We start from the raw sequence: 20878 nt of genomic DNA, 5'->3' as shown, positions 1-20878 counted from the left end.
ATTCTTCCTATGGTAAGAAAGGTGGGTTGCATATGTTAACTGTATACATATTACCTACATCTGCCGTGGTAATCCTATATTTATTTTCAATGCTGATTGCAAAGCGAAATGTTATTTTTTCTAGTAACACCCATGAGGAATTTCATTCCAAGTTTGTAAGGCGCATCTTATTTTAAATTTTGTTATCAGCTTGATCAAATGATCAGGTTGTTTTGACCCTGTCACCACTTGTCCCGATGTGTGTTGTATAACTTCTATCTAAATGACGCTTGCGCAATTTTCAACATCAAAGTCACTATGTGAACAGCGAATTTCCCCGGATAAAGTACAGTCAGACAAGAAAGTAGTTTACCACTTTTCGACTCTATCAATCAGATGATAGAGTCGAAGTGTTAAACCCCTTTCTTGGCTGACCGTACCTATACTTCGTTTTTTTTTTAGCATTAGAAAGAACTTGCCAGAAGGTAAACGATCTTGACGTGTCTTTTAATTGAAAAACGCTTTTTAAAATTAAAAAAAAACTATTACTTATGAAAGCAGAAGAATATAAATGATCGTATTAGATTCATAATTGTTACATATTTGCCGTAACTTATTTTTAAAATGTGTTTTTAAATTAAAAGACACATCAAGATTGTTTACCTAATTTCTAATGCTAAACGAACTATAAGCTATAGCGATTTTTTTCTCCATTTTTCGCGATATCGTATTGACACGGCATATTTATTTTAATAATCATGTCTATAATTATCGACTTACAGTCACAGCTCCAAGTCAGCTCGCTCTGGAAGCAATTCAAGTGGCAGCAGTGGATATGGTGGGAAGCAATCCACATCTGGCAGCAGGTTAGTAGGAGTTCTTGTACCTACAGGTACCTTACAGAGAAGTTTGATATGTCTTATGATACTCGGTTGTCTGTGAAGCGAGTGGTAACAGGCGTGACTCACTCCGCGATTTCGCCGCTTTGCTACAGGTAGCTAAAAGTACATCCGTTCCACACCAATTTTGGTGGCTAGCCATAAGCCGCGCGTGGCGCTGTCACCACCTAGCGGGCATTATATGTCCTGATCGTAACAGACGCGCTTTGTGTAGGGAGTGAGTCTTCTATACCTAGTACTGTTATTTATTCTGTGGTGGTAAGGACAATAGGTACCTGCCGATAATGCACAAATGTTTATAGTACCTAAGTCGTAAGGAAAAAATCATTGCCAAGTGGAGTGTATAATTCAGATGAAAGGCGCCATTTAATTAATCTCTTTGTTAACAATCTACTATAATAATAGCTCCCGTTTAGCCTATTATGACGGAAGGGTAACTACGGAACCCTACCCTGAGCAAGGCCTGACATGCTCTTGGCCGGTTAAATATCTATAATCATATACATAAATCAGAGAATAGTAGGTACATTGTGCAACGATAGGGGTAAGCGAGCTTTTGCAAACGAGGTTATAATTCCCAACAGCCGCGTGCTGGAGGGAATTAAAGACTCGAGTTTACAATATTCTTACTTACTAGCGAAAAAAACTAAACTAAACGCAAACATGTATTGGGCCCCATGGGCCCCATATATTCAACGACTCTTCCCTTTCTGCACAGACTCTACCTAATATCACAATCACAACCCTATAAAACAAAGTCGCCCACCGCGTCTTTCTGTCTGTGTGTTTGTATGTTCGCAATAAACTCAAAAACTACTGAACGGATTTCCATGCGCTTTTCACCTTTTCTTGATGAAGGTTTAGGTGTGTAATTTGTTAACCCGTACGAAGCCTTGCCGGGACGCTAGTAATATAATAAAGCGAAAGTTTAATTTGCAGCAAAACATTAAACAGCCAACAACCAGATAAAAGAACGAAAGATAAAGAAGGAAAGAAAAAGAAGCAGCAGACCTGCGTTCAGGCAGACCTAGTCCAAATCCCAGCCGATGTGGAATTCAGACTCCCTGACCCAGCCCCAGAGGTCGTGAAAGCTCTCGAAGATGGTGAGTGACATTTTGTTTTTGTCTGTTTAACTCTGCCCTTGTCTGGTAAGGACAAGTATTGTTTTAATGGATCTGACATTTGCTTATTTTTTAACTAATTACGACTTTATTCATATATCTGTTGGAACAGAACGAAGGACTTAGAACTTTAAGCAAACTGGGATTTGTACAGAACCATATAGAATACCATTTTGTTTACATTGTGTTTTTGAGATACAGTTTGTTAAACATTAGTGCGAATATCTGTATGTTTCAACCCTAGCAAGTAGATCCCATGAATGACATCCCATGAATGTCATAACATGTGTCGATTTAAAATGTAAATAACTTTGTAAATAGGGTTGTCACTGATATAAAAATATTTAATTTTAATGATTTGGTTTTACATTTAAATCCAGCTTAACGATAATACGTATAGTAACTCGATTGTAGATCACTTAGATAACACTATCCTTTCAGATCAGTCTCTAGAAATGTTCCAACCTGTATATATATTCGTCATAAAATACAAACTTTGGAAATAGACAGATTTATTCCTATTATTTATCGTTTATGTGAGTTACTATTTATTCGCTTGATAAGTGCCTAATTCATAACATTAATTTGTATTCATATCGTAAACCGTAAATAAGTTAGGTATTTATTTTATAACAGTTATAATAAACTAGCATACATGTTGTACAATACATCTCAAAAACTAAAACACACACTATGCGAAGCACTTCGCAACCCCTCTGTGTCAGGGTGCCGGCCGCGGAATCGCCGAAACATGACACCCTTCGGCCAAAATTCGTGCTTGGTGATGGTCGCTAGGCGTTCAGTCGGAACGTTCCACACAAAATAATTGAAATTCGCATTGTGTCGAAATTCTGACTTCGCGACCCTCAGGGCGAATCCGGACTTGACTCGTACCTACATACTTTTCGACGTCCTTGATCGTGGCAATTGCGGAATGAAAGCACAAATACCAAACTTTCTAGAATTCTGAATTGGGAAATTAATATTGGCCGTGGAAAGTTTATCGTTGTTTAATTTGTGCAATAAGCCACGTGACGCACTCACGCCTGCAGCATTATTTTTATGGCTTCTACAAAACGTTCGAGAGTAGATTGCTAAAACTTCAAAGTCTAGATTCTTGAAATAGGTATTAAAAACAATGTGATACCTACTAATTGGACCTACATAAATCTTAAAAAAAATTGAGAATTTTTTTAAACACTTATTTAGCTTCACCGCGTATATTTCTATGTACGAGTATAAATATGTGCTTCAAATCATGTAACTTAAATTTGAACCAATTCCCGGTACCTGAGTCGGAAGGTAGCCAAAGGAATTGATCCGAAGGAAAAACACAAACACATTGAGTTTAGGCTCATTATGTAGGTATGATCTCGAGATGTAGTTGATAGACATGCGAAGGAGAGAAAAAACAGTCGGCAATAAAAGTGTGTATCAAAAAATTTTTTTTGACAGTAATTGGTTTGAGCATCTATAGCGATTAACGGGCAACAGTTTCGTGTAGGTATGGCTTTTTCCTATACTAAGTCTTGGACATTATAATTATAAAATTATAATATAAGACCATTACAAAATTCATTGTATTTTTAAAAGCTTTAATTTAGTTTCACCTGTCCGGTTGTCTGTCTGTCTGTAATCAAATCTTGCAAGTTAAAGACTCACTTCCCGTTTTCCTATAACGCTGAAACATTTGCATACATAGGAGTATATCAGTCGGGTGACAATACAATATTCTGGTACCATCGATCTGATCTGATGATGGAGACAGGAGGTGGCCATAGGAACGCTGTGATAAAACCTGATTGTATTTGGGGTTGTTAGAATTGTCTCGATCATTAGCAGAGCTCGGATAGGGTGAGCTATTTGCCTTATATATGACATAAGACATGTCAAATTATAAGGCAAATAGCTCACCCTATCCGAGCTCTGATCATTAGTTGCCTTTGGAAAGAAAAGTACAGTCAGCGATAAAAGCTTGTACCAAAAATGAATTTTTCGCCATAAACTTACTATAGTCGCACCAAACAAAGTCTGCAGCGTATTTGATAGCCCACGCAGTGTAAGTGTTATGTATACGTCATAATTTCATAGAAGTTTGACGTTTAAAATGACTTAAATGACACTTGCACTGCGTGGGCCATCAAAATCGCTGCAGACTTTTTACTGTCTGACTGTACCGCAGAATATACAAAATAATTTACTTTCTGATTTAGGTGTTACAATAGACTATTAGGACTTCGGATTTGATCTAGATTATTCTAGATGAACGGGACTAGGGTGACTGTTATTGACGTTATTGCTACATAGTCACGCTTTTGGTCACGCTTAACAATATATAAGGCTTCAATTGGCTTGTTTCTTTCTGATTTGTTAATTAGGAGTGGCCAATTACTATTTATTGGCCAATAACTATACAGGGTGTTTGGTCCATCACTTGCCAAATTAAAATGGCGGATAAGTGGGGTAGTTTTCTATCTTTTCACGCCCTTTAAACATTTTTGGGCCCAAGTGTATTCTTTTGCTTTTTTTGTTGTTTTTAAAAAATCTTCCGGGCCGACTCGTTAAACTTAAATTTAAAAAAAAAGTAAGGGGTAAAGATATGCAACGTTTATTGCGTCGTGATGTCTAACGTTAAACGGTTTTATTAAAATCAAAATTACTGACATTTAACTTCTAGTTTTTTTAACCCTCAAATGTTTTACAACATGTAAAAATTAACACCAAGGTCAACTTTGTATTTCAATTAAAAAAAAGAGAGCACGTTCTTGAAATTACTTTTCAAAATTCTGTGTTCTGTCCTCTTTCTAATGATGTACAATAACCCAAAAAAAACCTTACATGAACTTAATTCTTTCCTGATTTTTTTGTCACGGACGCAACAGGCAAAAATAATCGATGCCTAAACATTGACGCCGTAATCTCCTTTAAGATCCGCTTTGCCTATCCACACGCGGGTTCTTTTTTCAGCGATGAGGTTTGGTGGTCGTGAAGGTTTAAAACTTGTCTTTCGTAAATTTAGTTGAAGGTGCTATCTCCCTCTTACATAGCACAAAAGCTGTTAGGTTCCGACGTCGCGTCGCGTCCATAGTTAATTTGTGTTTGGTTTTGTCTATCAAATTGTAATTAAATGTGAATGCGCCTTAATATTAGTGGGAGACCGTTTTTAAAAAAAAACCTTAGGCGCGAAATGCGGGAAATGTGACCGATGTCGGAACTTAAAAAGCCATAAAAAACAGAAGGCAGAAAACTCAATTGTCTTTTGTTAGTGCTTTTATTAATCTCTGTGTTGTTGAGTTTTGATCATGTAAAAAGTCGTTTAGGCATCGATATTTTTTGCCTGTTGCGTCCGTGACAAAAAATCAGGAAAAAATGATGTTCATGTAAGGTTTTTTTTGGGTTATTGTACATAATTAGAAAGAGGACAGAACACAGATGTAAAGTAATTTCAAGAACGTGGTCTCTTTTTGTTTTGTTTTTATTGATAATCAAAGTTGAATTTGGTGTAAATTTTTACATGTTGTAAAACATTTGAGGGTTAATAATAAAAATTAGAGGTTAAATGTCAGTAATTTTGACTTAAATAAAACTGTTTAACGTTAGACATCACGACGCAATAAACGTTGCATCTCTCTACCACTTACTTTTTTTAGGGTTCCGTACCCAAAGGTAAAACGGAACCCTATTACTAAGACTTAGCTGTCCGTCCGTCCGTCCGTCTGTCTGTCACCAGGCTGTATCTCACGAACCGTGATAGCTAGACAGTTGAAATTTTCACAGATGATGTATTTCTGTTGCCGCTGTAACAACAAATACTAAAAACAGAATAAAATAAAGATTTAAATGGGGCTCCCATACAACAAACGTGATTTTTGACCAAAGTTAAGCAACGTCGGGAGGGGTCAGTACTTGGATGGGTGACCGTTTTCTTTTGCTTTTTTTTTGTTTTTTTTTTGTATTATGGTACGGAACCCTTCGTGCGCGAGTCGGACTCGCACTTGCCCGGTTTTTTAATTTAAGTTTATACGAGTCGGCCCAGAGATTTTTTAATAACAACAAAAAAAGCAAAATAATAAAATACACGTGGGCCCAAAATTTTTATAAAGGGCGTGAAAAGATAGAAAACTACCCCACATATCCGCCATTTTAATTTGGCAAACGATAGACCAAACACCCTGTATATCAGTTACCTTAGTACATTCAAGCATACAACTTACCTACCTAAAAACATGTCACATGTCATAGGTGCTATCGTCACGTAGTCATTGCAGTAGTATCAGTAGTTTTGGCATATTGTACGGGTGATCACCGAGATGAAGGGGGGTAAAAATGGGTCATGTAGTATGATTAAGTTCCCTGAAGTTAGCAAATTTCTGGACTGGATAAGCAAGCGTGCGCGTAGGCTCTCAATGTATTCGACATATCTTGTTAAACTTGCACACACGCCAAAATTATCTGATATAATAAAAATAATAAAATAAAGATGTGTAATCTAAAAATCGTGAATGGGCCCATTTTTATTTTGTTGACAGATTTTGATAAAGCTAGGTTTGAAGAGGTCCTGGATGGAATAAACATGAAATCTCATTTTGGGACAAAAAATGTATTGTAACTTTACTAAATCAAACTATTAATCATTACAGGGACACTATAGGACGTGGCGTCACGAAAGATGCATTCTTTCTTTCATTCCTTTGCCCTTATATTGCGTCTTTTTCAATGATGGGAATTGGTAGTGCAATTTTATGTGAATTTATTATTTATTGCATATTATGCTAAGACATTCGGCAAAAGCATATACTCGTAATTGGCATGTCAGTTTGAGATTTGGTAACTAAATGCTATAAAAATAACGAAATACATGTAAACATATTTCGCGCATTTCAGGCACTTGGATGATTTGACCATTAGAACTGGGAAGTTTTTTTTTTAATGACGTCAAACTCATATGACACATATAGTATACCCGCAGGTTTATTTTTGCTGTTAGGCTTTTACTAACCTTTTCGAAAAAATAAGATTTCAGACTAGGTCTAGATATAAACTGAAATAAACGTCATATAGTAAGAAAAAGTGACCAAGGCCTCCAGTGCCCCAGGCTGGAATCGAACCAGCGTCCTCTGCTATCGCGGCAGGTGCCTGTCTGTCTGGTAGGTCTAGATTTATCTGATTTTTATAGTTTTTCATTCCTAGGTAGCTAGCTTCTGAGATTATCGTTTTATAAGTAAGAATATTTTCTATATAACGGCAACCCATAAATATATGTTATCAATCAATGAGTAGGTATTGTGCTAACGAATAAATCCATACTCATACCTATTCAGATGAAATCAATTGCACTACCTGATCCAATCTTTGATCACTTCATAATATACGCATATACATGGCTCATTACTCATTCACTCGATCCCAACTTAGACCGTATTAGACACGGCATAACGAAGGTATGTATCCGTAATACGGAGAGGGGTGGTACGTATGTTTTATGTTCACCTTTTGCTATATCTTGTACAAATACATATGTACAAGAATTTAGCTTCGTAGTTCTTTACTAGAGTTTGTATAGTTATTTTCTAGCAGGTTTTTTTTCAGATTCTTATAATATGCTTTATCATAAATCTATTCCTGCTATCTTTCCGGTTGTTATTTTTTTGTTACACAGCTTCGTCGCCGCCAGCGATTGAGCAGACACAAAAAGGATTTCAGAGATGCTCGGAGTCAATCAAGGACGATACTGCTGAAAACGTGAGGCTCCCTTTTTTTAATGTTCTTATACCGGCCTACTTACTACACTCTTTGAAGTGTTTACCTTCTAATATTAAAAATAGGGCACCATTCTTATGATTTCTTTTTATGACTAAAAGTATCAGTATTAAAGCGCTGCTGGTATTGGGTCCCATGTTTTTTTTTTTTTATAATAAACTGATCGGCGATTGGCTCTAGTCACACCTGATGGAAAGTGAAGACAGAGCCTAAGATGGAGCTCACCGGTTCAGTAATAGCCTATTCACTCTAGCTTTTGTGTCCTATTAATAATAGGCATTTAAACTGACATACGATTGCTCTTAGTTCATATAAATACAACTCAAAGCAGGAGCAGGGTACACAATAAATGTTATGTTGGTCTGTGTAGTGTGTATACAATTTTGTATTACCAACGGTAAAAAATGATTATTTATGTTGCTAGACTCACGTGATTTGAGTTTTCAGCCAGACAAGTGCTCCATGGTCCAGCCCTCCATGCACACAACCACTAGTAAACCTGTTTATTCTGTGAGTATCAACCTATCGCAAATTTAACGGTAGGTTATTAGATTGTCGGTTGTGGGTAACACAGAAATCATTTTGCTTTAATTGTGTACAACCTACAATAAATTTTATATGGCTTTATAATTGCAACACTTATTACTTTTGAACGCTAGAGCCCGCTAGAGGTCAACATACGCGTGAAACCGTAGTCAATGCCGCGCTACACGTCAGAAGCGTGTTCCCGACTTTAAGATGCCATAGAGTGCTCCTAAAATTAGAAACTAAGTTATGTGACGTATACTTACGATGTTTTTCCTTAAGGAGGGGTTTTCGTGCGTCATATCGATGCATGACGGTGTGGTCCTGTACATGTCGTCGACGCTGACAGTGACGCTCGGCTTTCCGATGGACATGTGGATAGGGAGGTCCTTTATAGACTTCGTACACCCTTTGGTGAGTGTTCACTACTCACTATTGTTTTATTTAACTGATAGAACTAAGTACACAACAATTTTCACCATACCAACCCGAAGCAAATATTAAATGTAATATATCAAACAAAATCAAACCAAATTAAATTCAAATGAATGTTATTAAATATTTATCATCCAAAATCAACATTTAAAAGTCAATTCTACCAGCAAACATAAGAAAACAACACAAAATTTGCATTTGATTACTTTGCTTCACATGTGAATAAAATGCAACTTTGCTATCAGTTTTTGAAGTGCAAAGTAAGCCTTTCCGAGCTGATGTGGTGAAAAAAAATGTATTCCTTCATAGCGAATCACTAATAATAGTAATAATGCAAGATAATCAGCTAAAATTGTAAACGGCATAATTGAAGGAAGACTTTTTAAAAATTTTAATCATAGAGTAACTTATACGTACTACGCCCTGGACAGTTTTTTATTTGATTTATTATGTAAGTAGTTAATATGTTCTGTACATATCGTTCGGACCACAGAATAATTAATAGTACTTAGGAATACCGCGAGTTAAATAACTTGTAAAAACATTTCTTGTATTATTTGTTATTAAAATTTTCTTTTTCCTGTAGAAATACCCAAATTTAAGGGTTATACATATATACAGCTTAATTTTCTGATTATTACCTACGTCTTTCCGATATTTATTTTACAAATAAACAAAATATAACATAGTACAACCAATATTCTTCAAATAGGAGAACGTATTTTTACAGATACTTACTTGAAAAAGCTGGACTAATCGAGTGTCAGTGTGTTTTTAGTGACAAGAATTTCACGATAGGTACAATTACTTCTTGGCAACCACATTGTTGCTTTGTACTTTTGTTTAGCAGATTAATGTTTAATACACACAGAAAATTTCAATTATAACAACAGGGGGCTTAGCCAAGATCCCAATCGTTTGCGTCGTAACGTACGTAAAGTATGTAATTTACATGTCCCATTTGAAAAAAGTCTTCCATGAATTATGCCAAGTTTTCCATATATTTTTTCCAGACATCCTGCGCTATAAGTCGGTACACAAGTTTCAGGCTCTGCTTTTTAGGTTCGATATCTACGGCATGATTGCTATGTAATGCTCGTATCTACGCGTAAAATAACGATGCTTGATGATACAGGCTCTTTTAACTAAATGATGCTTTTTAAGTATTGACCTTGCTGACTCAATGAATTTAGTTGTATATCAGCCAATCCCAATTTTCTATGGTAGTCCCCTACCAAGAGAGTTTTTGTAGTTACTTGAGCGTGTCAGATTAAGTTGTGAATGATATCTTGCTACCCGCAGAGATCTACTTTTACCACTTTTAGCCGTCTATAAATTTTTGTTCTTCCTATCATCTAATGAAATCCAATCATACGAATGCATAGGACTCTACGGCGCTCGAGTCGCTCCAAATCTAGCATCTCAGGCTTCTCCACCTGCTTTTAAAATGTTTACTATTGGATCACACAATGTGCACAGCATGGCTTTTGTGATAAGTGGTGTTGGTGATATCAAGGCCGAATTACACAATTTGGTAGTTCGACGTGTTACTTTCTCGAGTTAAAATTCCCTGGACATTTGTACTTAAACATTAACGGTGATGGCGTCTTGCAGGATCACAATACTTTCGCGTCGAAAATAACCGACGGGCTGACGGTTCCGAAGGAAATGAATGGTATGCGAAATGCAGGTAATTCCTAGTTTACTAACACACAAATATTATGATAACCGTCGTATATCTTTCAGCTTAGTTTCCTATCCTTCTCTCTTTCTTCTTTTATAAATATCAGTTATGAGAAACGACAATTGGGTAGAAATTAATACTGTTGTCCCGTGATCAGGTTAGGGGCTCTGGCCGCGTAGCCAAGATGCCAATCGCTTACGCTCCGTAGCGATCGAAACGCAACTGTCACTGTCACACTAATATGGAAGAGCGATAGAGAGACATAATGCTTTTCGTTGTCGAAGCGATAGCGATTGTAACCTTGGCTAGGCCGGCAGGTCCCTGTCAAAATGAATGAAGCCGAACGCAATACGACGATTAGTAATAATAGCTTGATCCAACGACATAACTCATCAGTGACTTGGTAAAAACTGTTTAAGAGTAAATCTGGGTTAAGCCCATTTTCAAAAATTTAAGAGCCAACAGGAGTGTTCATTTCTCCATATAAACATACTCGACTGTTTCCTCCGTAGGTTTTGATGCTAGAGCAATGATTTTTTCAACTCAGATTAATATTGTCAATATCTGTGTCGGACCGTTTTGCTTTTTTTGATATTTCTGTTTTTTAAGGCGCTAGAGCCTTTCAAAAATGGCCAAAATGACCTCATTGACTATGCCGCAATGAGAGGCGTAGTATTCAAAACTGATATCAAATTAGCCAAAAAAGCAAAACGGTCCGACACAGATAATTTCATAATCATTTTGATTTCTAAATTTGGTTACGATTGGTTAAGTTTTGGAGGAGGAAACAGTCGAGTACGTAACCTCGATTTTTGAGATTTTTACGCAGGATTTTTCGCCTTGTCCTTATCGCTCTAGCTTTAGGAGCCGCTTCCGTTAGCGAGACGGGTATATTGACCTAAAATATTTAAAACTCAGCTCCTGTTTCGTTTTAAATCAAAACGCAGGCGCGGGCGGATCAATAATGTGCGATACGTCTACAAAATCCGACGTAAAAATGTTAGAAATCGAAATTTTGCTCTCGACATTTTTCTTCTCCAAAACTTTACCAATAGTAACTAAATTTTAAACAAAATTTTGTGTATGGAATGAGAAACTAATTAAAGATAGACCTAGAAAAGTCTGCAGCGAATTTGATAGCCCACGTAGCGCAAGTGTTATTTTAAAAGTCAAATTTCTATAAAATTATGATGTATGTATAAATAACACTTGCTCTGCGTAGATTAAATACAAAATATAGTGCTTTAACATTGGCTGTTAATAAAAAAAATCCCTCCCCTTCATTTCTTTCATTCGTCTCTCTAACGTTCGAGTACTCTTATTATATATACCATATACCACATCATGCATGGCCAGACTAAATCATAGTGGAATAAGACTGATAAGCAGCGAACGATGCTAGTGGTAACTTAAATGCAAGGGACGCGAATAAAGAAACTTAATGTTGCCTATTTAAAACAAACTTAATTTCAAAGAAATTATAAATTATTTAGAAGCCGAACTTTGGTATCTGCGCCAATTTAGAAAAAAGGGTGACTGATGCTGGACTCTGTGGTTTTGATGGAACATTAAGGGCACTTAGCATAAAGTAGTTCCGGTTTTTACAGTTGAAACCTTTAAATAAAGCTGAGTAGAAACTGCGCGTCACTCCGTAAATTTTATGTGATATTTGATGTTATCGGAAAAAAATTCGAAGTTCTCAGAAAGCTTCGGCTATACATACCTATAGTGGGTTTCTGCGTGCACTCGTTCGTTGCTTATATGTACCAGAATGGATATAACTTGATATAGCGTAGTAATTGTTGCTTGCTTAGGGGAGAGGTATCTACTTCAAACGTATCCCCTTGTCCTTACTCAGTTCAATCGCCAGGGAACTCCGTGTCGACCATGTTCTGTCGCATCAGAAGGTACAGGGCGCTGACCACGGGGTTTAACGTCAAGGACCGGGGCGTTACCTTCACGCCCTTTCTCCTGAAGCTGTCATTCAAAGATGTCTACGAAGAAAAGGGACCAGTCATTTACTTGGTCATACAAGCTACGCCGTTGTTCTCTGCGTACAATAGTAAGTGCTTATTTGTTATTATTCGTCTATCTATATTACTTTTATACTTCTGTATACATGTGCGTGGAGGTCGATTTTTGTCTGTGGTGTCACATAGTGGCCAGCTAGTGGTTTAGGTGGAACTTCGTTGTTTTGTTATTTCTGTTAGTGTTAATTTCTTTTTAGAAATATTGAACAGGATTTAATTTAATTATAGTTTAGGTACAAATATAAATATTTGTATTTCACCTTTTTTTCTTGATATTGTGTCGTTAGTTAATTAAACCTACATGTTTAAAGGGTAGCACAATATGACTGGCAACGTGCAGTTCGTATTGTAAAGAGCATTAAATTTGAAATGGAAGGAAAATGGAATAAGAAGAAAAGACGGCATTGATTAGTGTCAGAACATAATATTGTTTGTTACAAAAATTAGAATATATTAATATAAAACTCAGCGTGGAAATCCATTGTCGCTGTATATAGTTCCAGAGAAACATATTGATATATATTATTGGATACTGGGGTTTAATAGATCGAGGCAAATGTTGCTGAGGGGAGAGGTGTGTGCCCATGAGCGTGGCAAGCTGATGTAAGAGACGGGTCTTCTCAAGATCGGGACGCCTTTCATGGCCATTGTCACAAGTTCCGACCCAAATGCTATTCTTGACTGCTGCAGACTTTTCTGTAAGTGTTACGATTCGGTTCAGTGTTTAGGTGTCTGTCAGCAGTTGTGTACAAGCTAAATCTCATGATATTTATTATATTTTAGATCATCAGTCTCGTTCGTCTAGCGGAATGCAGAGGAGTTAACTTTGAGGAATTAACATCGTCTGTGGCCGCAGGTATGTGTTGGCCCTTAGGTAGCCCTTAGGTAGCCCTTAGTACGCCCATAGTTTACTTGAAGTCCAATTTTATTATTGTCATAGTTCGGTACCCTTTTGCTTTTGTCTCATTTATAATGAATAACTTTAATATCATAACTAAGGTTTACTGTGATCTAATGGACAGTGTTACTTGCCAAATTTAATGCTCAGGTGTAACTTTCGTATTATAATTATCTGAATAAAATTTTATTAAACAACTAGTTTGTTGGTGGTTTATCCTAAGTGTAAGAATACAGATATTATTGAACCAACAGCTCTACCGTTAGAAATCTGAGCTAGAAGTTGTAATTTAGGGTATGTAGGAGAAGAAATAAATCGACTATCAAGTGGATTCTTGTGTTTTCTTTATTTTATACATCCCTAAGTATTATGTAACCAGCCGGGTACATTTTCGTAGGTTTACAGGTTACATAATTGGCGCCCACAAGGAATCTGTATTTTACAATTCAGTTTATTTGGATGAACCATCAATTTTGAGTACTAAACTGGCAAACAAGGCATTTTTCAAGGTACTTTCTATAGTTGTAGACAGGGCCAACACAGTAGCATTTGAGTATATTTATAAATAGAACCAATTGTAGTCAATGAATGTTTTTATTACTTTATGTGTAATTGTTGAAGTGATTCTATAATATTCTAATAAAAAACGGTTTATCTTAAACGATAGGAATTATAAAATATTAAACGTAATTTGTGTGTGTACCTATGTGTAAAATGTGAATTTAAAGTGTGTAAAAATACTGTGCAATTTAATTGAAATTAAGTAATACATTCAATTAACATATTTTGTGAAGTTTAAACCACCAATTTTACAGATAATTCCAATTTACAATTTTCTTTTTCCTTTGAAAATAGTAGGGTCGTTTGAAGTAAAGTAATTCAGTAATTAAATATTGACTTTTGGAATTATTGCTTTTCTAGCATTTGAAAATATATACATTTAGTGCGTATAGCTTGTTGGGAATTATGTAACCTGTAAACCTACGAAAATGTACCCGGCTGGTTACATAATACTTAGGGATGTATAAAATAAAGAAAACACAAGAATCCACTTGATAGTCGATTTATTTCTTCTCCTACATACCCTAAATTACAACTTCTAGCTCAGATTGCTAACGGTAGAGCTGTTGGTTCAATAATATCTGTATTCTTACACTTAGGATAAACCACCAACAAACTAGTTGTTTAATAAAATTTTATTCAGATAATTATAATACGAAAGTTACACCTGAGCATTAAATTTGGCAAGTAACACTGTCCATTAGATCACAGTAAACCTTAGTTATGATATTAAAGTTATTCATTATAAATGAGACAAAAGCAAAAGGGTACCGATCTATGACAATAATAAAATTGGACTTCAAGTAAACTATGGGCGTACTAAGGGCTACCTAAGGGCTACCTAAGGGCCAACACATACCTGCGGCCACAGACGATGTTAATTCCTCAAAGTTAACTCCTCTGCATTCCGCTAGACGAACGAGACTGATGATCTAAAATATAATAAATATCACGAGATTTAGCTTGTACACAACTGCTGACAGACACCTAAACACTGAACCGAATCGTAACACTTACAGAAAAGTCTGCAGCGGTCAAGAATAGCATTTGGGTCGGAACTTGTGACAATGGCCATGAAAGGCGTCCCGATCTTGAGAAGACCCGTCTCTTACATCAGCTTGCCACGCTCATGGGCACACACCTCTCCCCTCAGCAACATTTGCCTCGATCTATTAAACCCCAGTATCCAATAATATATATCAATATGTTTCTCTGGAACTATATACAGCGACAATGGATTTCCACGCTGAGTTTTATATTAATATATTCTAATTTTTGTAACAAACAATATTATGTTCTGACACTAATCAATGCCGTCTTTTCTTCTTATTCCATTTTCCTTCCATTTCAAATTTAATGCTCTTTACAATACGAACTGCACGTTGCCAGTCATATTGTGCTACCCTTTAAACATGTAGGTTTAATTAACTAACGACACAATATCAAGAAAAAAAGGTGAAATACAAATATTTATATTTGTACCTAAACTATAATTAAATTAAATCCTGTTCAATATTTCTAAAAAGAAATTAACACTAACAGAAATAACAAAACAACGAAGTTCCACCTAAACCACTAGCTGGCCACTATGTGACAGTGGATATTTAAAGTATAAAAGTTTTGACTCAGCTTCCTCGCAGTTTGATCAAAGTGAGCTCTAGTGTTTACAAAAATTACGTATCCAGCATTTTTTTGTTGAACCTTCTAATTCTTCCCAGGTCCAAATGAGGTGATAAAAGACGCGGTACCATTCGTGATGCGTCACGTGGCCAACGGGACCGTGGAGTACATCGACAACGAGGCGGTGCCGCTGCTGGGCTACCTGCCGCAGGACGTGACGGGGCAGGACGTGCTGAAGCTCTACCACCCGGAGGACCTGCCCTACGTGCGGCACGTCTACGAGACCATCGTCAAGCAAGGGAGGGCGCCGCGCTCCAAGCCCTACAGGTATACTCCTCTTCATCGCGTTATACCGGCATTTTTCCACGACTCATGGGAGCCTGGGGTCCGCTTGACATTTCATTACAGAAATTGACGCAGGTACTAGTTTTTACGAAAGCGACTGCCATCTGACCTTCCAACCTAGAGGGGAAACTAGGCCTCATTGGGAGTAGTCCGGTTTCCTCACGATGTTTTCCTTCACCGAATAGCGACTGGTAATAAATATCAAATGATATTTCGTACATAAGTTCAGAAAAACTCATACAGGTACATATACTGAACAAAAAAATATCAAAATATCAAATATCTTTATTTTGCATTAAATATTACAAAAGATGGAATTGGCAATTAAGAAGCACAGGCATACTTCACCAGCAACTGGCATGCATAAATATAAACCTGAGCTATGCTACATCTATTAATAATGCTAATAAATCTGATATTATACATACTGTAAGCATCTTGTTTTGAATTTATTGCTCGCTTGACAAGACCTCTGCGCTCAACACGATAACTAAGTAATAAGGTTGCTTTTAAGGGTAAAGCGTAATGCTACCGTTGTGCGGATTCTGTAAAGTTTCCAAATAAATAGTTACGAAATGAATTTCTAGAAGATTCTGATAAATACCTACTAGAAAAGTTTCTGGAATTATTCTTTGTGGGACTTTCACAATTATGGAATCTTTTCCACGGCACACCAGTAGTCACTGTACTTATACTAACTAGTATAGGGGCATTGACAGTACCTACTTAAGTACGTTCAGTTATTAAGGATTTTTTTTGAAGATTAAACATACATATACTATATTAATTTCATCAATTTCATGTAGGTACTTCACTCGTCGTCAATGTTATTTCACATGACCATGATTTGCTCTTGTTTTATTACCTTTTCTTTTTCAGAATGCTGGCTCAGAATGGACATTATCTTAAGCTTGAAACGGAGTGGTCGTCTTTTATAAATCCGTGGTCGCGTAAACTTGAGATTGTTATAGGAAAACATTACGTGATTGAGGTATGCATGAATATATAGCTTTATACCTATCTGTATATTCCCTATGTAAATACAAATTTTCAACCCCTCTTTACGTCCTTAGAACTTGTGCACAAAGCACGCGAGGGGGGGGGGGGTCGAACTTTTCTTAATTCCTAATATTCTGTCTCTACGAAATTTCAAAAATGTTTCGTAGCCGGTACAAGTTTTGAAATACATTAGCTTCAAATAAAACTTTCACTCCATACAAACATTCCTCCCCTTTTAACCCCATGAGGGGATGAGTTATCAAAAACGCTGAAAATAGTTTTCTTGTATTTAGGTTATACCGGGTGTGGCCTGTAATATGAGCAAAAAATTAAACTGTATGCTGTACTCCTCATACTGACCTACATTTGTTCAGCGACTTAAAATAACTTTTGGTTTGATTTTTAAGACACTAAAGTTTATTCTAAGACGCAATGTATTGCGAATTTTGTTATGTTTAAATGCGTGACAAGCAACGTCAATAATAATGATATGGCGTGGCGATGGCGTCCATTGAAGATAATATTTATTTTGGTATGAAAAATAGGGAGTCTAAATAATCCTCATTTTTAAAAGTTGTTGAACAATAGTGTCACCGTTTGAGGAGTACAATCTATGTTTTAATTATTTGCTCGTGTTACAGGCCACACCCGGTATAATAGGAATTGTATTGTCTGATAAGTCTTATGTATTGTCACTTATGGGAGATGAGAGAGAAAATTATTTTGGATCTAAATGTAATTATTTCAGGGTCCAGCCAGTCCAGATGTTTTTCAAGCGTCACCAGCAACACTCAATACGATTTCCGAAGGAGATAATATCGAAATCCAGAGCCTTAAAAAGAATATTGTCAGGATTTTGAACGAGGTAAGATTCAGTTAAGCTATAAAGACAAAATTTGTAGATTTTACATCTAACTATTATATGCAATTTTATCAAGGGCAAATGTTAAAGTTGGCTCAATAGAATAAAAAAACGCGCCCCTAAGTCTGATTTAAGTATTTATTTTCAATGATATATCGTTACCCTCAAAGAGTATAGTCATATAGTGTATATTAGTTATCCTGCATACCATAGCATTATAATTTTAGTATAAAATAGCTAGTGATATAAGCCAAAGATCTGACGAGCATAATTTTGAACAGAAGTTTCAATGTATATTATTAGAAAAATATACATAGCAGTAATTTTTAACACAAGTTCTATTTAATAAATCATTAAATGATTCATTCTAAGTTTTATATAAATTCACCATGCATGAAATAAAGCACCAGGTAATTATTAGAAAAACACAGCTAGGAGTTATTTTAAACTCAAACTCTATTTAATAAATCGGATAAAAATATAAAAAGTCGGTGAGTTGACCGTGACGTCACGATGTAATGTTTGATATAAACTCCATATTAGCAAATCGTTTTGACAGTTCTAAAAAAACCGGGCAAGTGCGAGTCGGACTCGCGCACGAAGGGTTCCGTACCATAATGCAAAAAACAAACAAAAAAAAGCAAAAAGAAAACGGTCACCCATCCAAGTACTGACCCCTCCCGACGTTGCTTAACTTTGGTCAAAAATCACGTTTGTTGTATGGGAGCCCCATTTAAATCTTTATTTTATTCTGTTTTTAGTATTTGTTGTTATAGCGGAAACAGAAATACATCATCTGTGAAAATTTCAACTGTCTAGCTATCACGGTTCGTGAGATACAGCCTGGTGACAGACGGACGGACGGACGGACGGACGGACGGACAGCGAAGTCTTAGTAATAGGGTCCCGTTTTACCCTTTGGGTACGGAACCCTAAAAAGTAACTAATTTGACTATTAGAAGTATATCCTATTAAGATAAACGGTAAATCCGTGCATTGGGCGTATCTTCCATCGGAACCTTCCACGTTCCTTCTTAATAAATCAAATGATGTAGGCGTCGTTACAGGTCCCGGCGAGACCGGCGGAGCTCGTCAAGCAACAGATGACTAAGCGCTGCCAGGACCTGGCATCTTTCATGGAAAGCCTGATTGAAGACCAACCTAAGGCGGAGGAGGAACTGCGGCTAGAAATACAAGAGAATGATAACAACTATTTTGTAAGTTCATAGTTGCTTATTCGTCGCTTATGGGTCAAAATACTTTTTTACTATGAGTTAAGGTTTATAGTCTTTCCTGTGGCCATGGCGCAATGTTCTTACTTTACCCTTATAGATAGTATGTTAAAACTTTCTAGTTCTTAAGAGTGCTATTACATTTCGGGGTTGAGCGAGTTTAGGTATTTTACGCGCTGCGGCAGGCCGTGCGAGCTCAGTATTCCGATCCCTTCTGCCACACTCGCACTACAATGATGGATTAAACATTCTTGATCCTTCGCGAAGCATATTGAAATCAACCATAACAACACTAACTGTACTTAACTTATAAAGTCCTAAAACTGTTATTTGGTAAGTACGAAAATACTAAATGCAGTGCAAATGTACATAGGGGCTGTTCATAAATTACGTCATCTATTTTTGACCCCCCCCCATCCCTCAAATCATCCAAAAATCATGCTTCGGATGACTCTATTTCCTCCTACGTCATGCTACCATCATCCGATGTCCAGACCCCCCCCCCCCCTCCTCCCATTTGAAACGACGTAATTTATGAATGGCCCCATACTCGTACTTATGAACGTATATTACTCGAAAGAAATTATAGGTACTCGCTTATTTACAAGAAACAAGTTACAAGAAACTGAAGATACACAGGGTCTGATGATGGAGCTGGAAGGTGGCCACGGGTACCAGTCTATCATGTAACTAAACCACTTCGTGTTTGGGTTCGTTTGATTCGTCTCAACAAGATCTTTGACACTGAAGATACACAGGGTCTGATGATGGAGCTGGAAGGAGGCCACGGGTACCAGTCTCTCATGTAACTAAACAATTTCGTGTTTGGGCTCGTTTGATTCGTCGCAACAAGATCTTTGACACAAGATAGTACTCAGGGTCTGATGATGGAGCTGGAAGGTGGTCACCATTACCAATCAACCATACAACTAAACCACATCGTGTTTAGGCTCGTTGTATTCATCTCAACAAGATCTTTGACACTAGGTGATACTCAGAATCTGATGATGGAGCTGAAAGTTGGTTACCGGTACCAATCAACCATGCAACTAAACCACTTCATGTTTAGGCTCGTTTGACTAGTCCCAACAAGATCTTTGACACTAGGTGATACTCAGAGTCTGATGATGGAGCTGGAAGGTGGTCACCGGTACCAATCAACCATGCAACTAAACCACTTCGTGTTTAGGCTCGTTTGATTCGTCTCAACAAGATCTTTGACACTAGGTGATAAACCAAACACGAAGCCCAAACACGAAGCCCAAACACGAAGTGGTTCAGTTATGTGATAGACTGGTACCCGTCGCCACCTTCGAGCTCCATCATCAGACCCTGAGTACTATCTTGTGTCAAAGATCTTGTTGAGACGAATAAAACGAGCCTAAACACGAAGTGGTTTAGTTGCATGGTTGATTGGTACCGGTGACCACCTTCCAGCTCCATCATCAGACCCTGAGTACTATCTTGTGTCAAAGATCTTGTTGCGACGAATCAAACGAGCCCAAACACGAAGTGGTTCAGTTACATGGTAGACTGGTACCCGTGGCCACAGTCCAGCTCCATCATCAGACCCTGAGTACTATCTTGTGTCAAAGATCTTGTTGAGACGAATAAAACGAGCCTAAACACGAAGTGGTTTAGTTGCATGGTTGATTGGTACCGGTGACCACCTTCCAGCTCCATCATCAGTCCCTGAGTACTATCTTGTGTCAAAGATCTTGTTGAGACGAATAAAACGAGCCTAAACACGAAGTGGTTTAGTTGCATGGTTGATTGGTACTGGTGACCACCTTCCGGCTCCATCATCAGACCCTGAGTACTATCTTAAGTCAAAGATCTTGTTGAGACGAATCAAACGAGCCCAAACACGAAATGGTTTAGTTGCATGGTTGATTAGTACCGGTGACCACATTCCGGCTCCATCATCA

The 20878-nt window shown here is 37.1% G+C and overlaps 1 protein-coding gene across 1 annotated transcript in view; it reads left to right on the top strand.

Annotated features, from left to right (window-relative positions):
* The window catches only part of LOC134679454 (period circadian protein), a 49813-nt gene that overhangs the window by 9310 nt on the left and 19625 nt on the right, over window positions 1-20878 (top strand). The window contains exons 3-13 of the mRNA XM_063538367.1: window positions 762-845; window positions 1818-1981; window positions 7659-7741; window positions 8207-8269; window positions 8567-8698; window positions 10334-10409; window positions 12262-12465; window positions 15611-15839; window positions 16737-16848; window positions 17605-17721; window positions 18786-18935. Of these exons, the coding sequence (XP_063394437.1) occupies window positions 762-845; window positions 1818-1981; window positions 7659-7741; window positions 8207-8269; window positions 8567-8698; window positions 10334-10409; window positions 12262-12465; window positions 15611-15839; window positions 16737-16848; window positions 17605-17721; window positions 18786-18935 (1414 nt within the window). The remainder of the gene's footprint in view (window positions 1-761; window positions 846-1817; window positions 1982-7658; window positions 7742-8206; window positions 8270-8566; window positions 8699-10333; window positions 10410-12261; window positions 12466-15610; window positions 15840-16736; window positions 16849-17604; window positions 17722-18785; window positions 18936-20878) is intronic.

Source organism: Cydia fagiglandana, chromosome Z (assembly GCF_963556715.1).
Source record: "Cydia fagiglandana chromosome Z, ilCydFagi1.1, whole genome shotgun sequence".
Classification (NCBI taxonomy): domain Eukaryota; kingdom Metazoa; phylum Arthropoda; class Insecta; order Lepidoptera; family Tortricidae; genus Cydia; species Cydia fagiglandana.
Note: the sequence above shows the minus strand (reverse complement) of the source record. Positions and strands in the feature narration are given on the sequence as shown.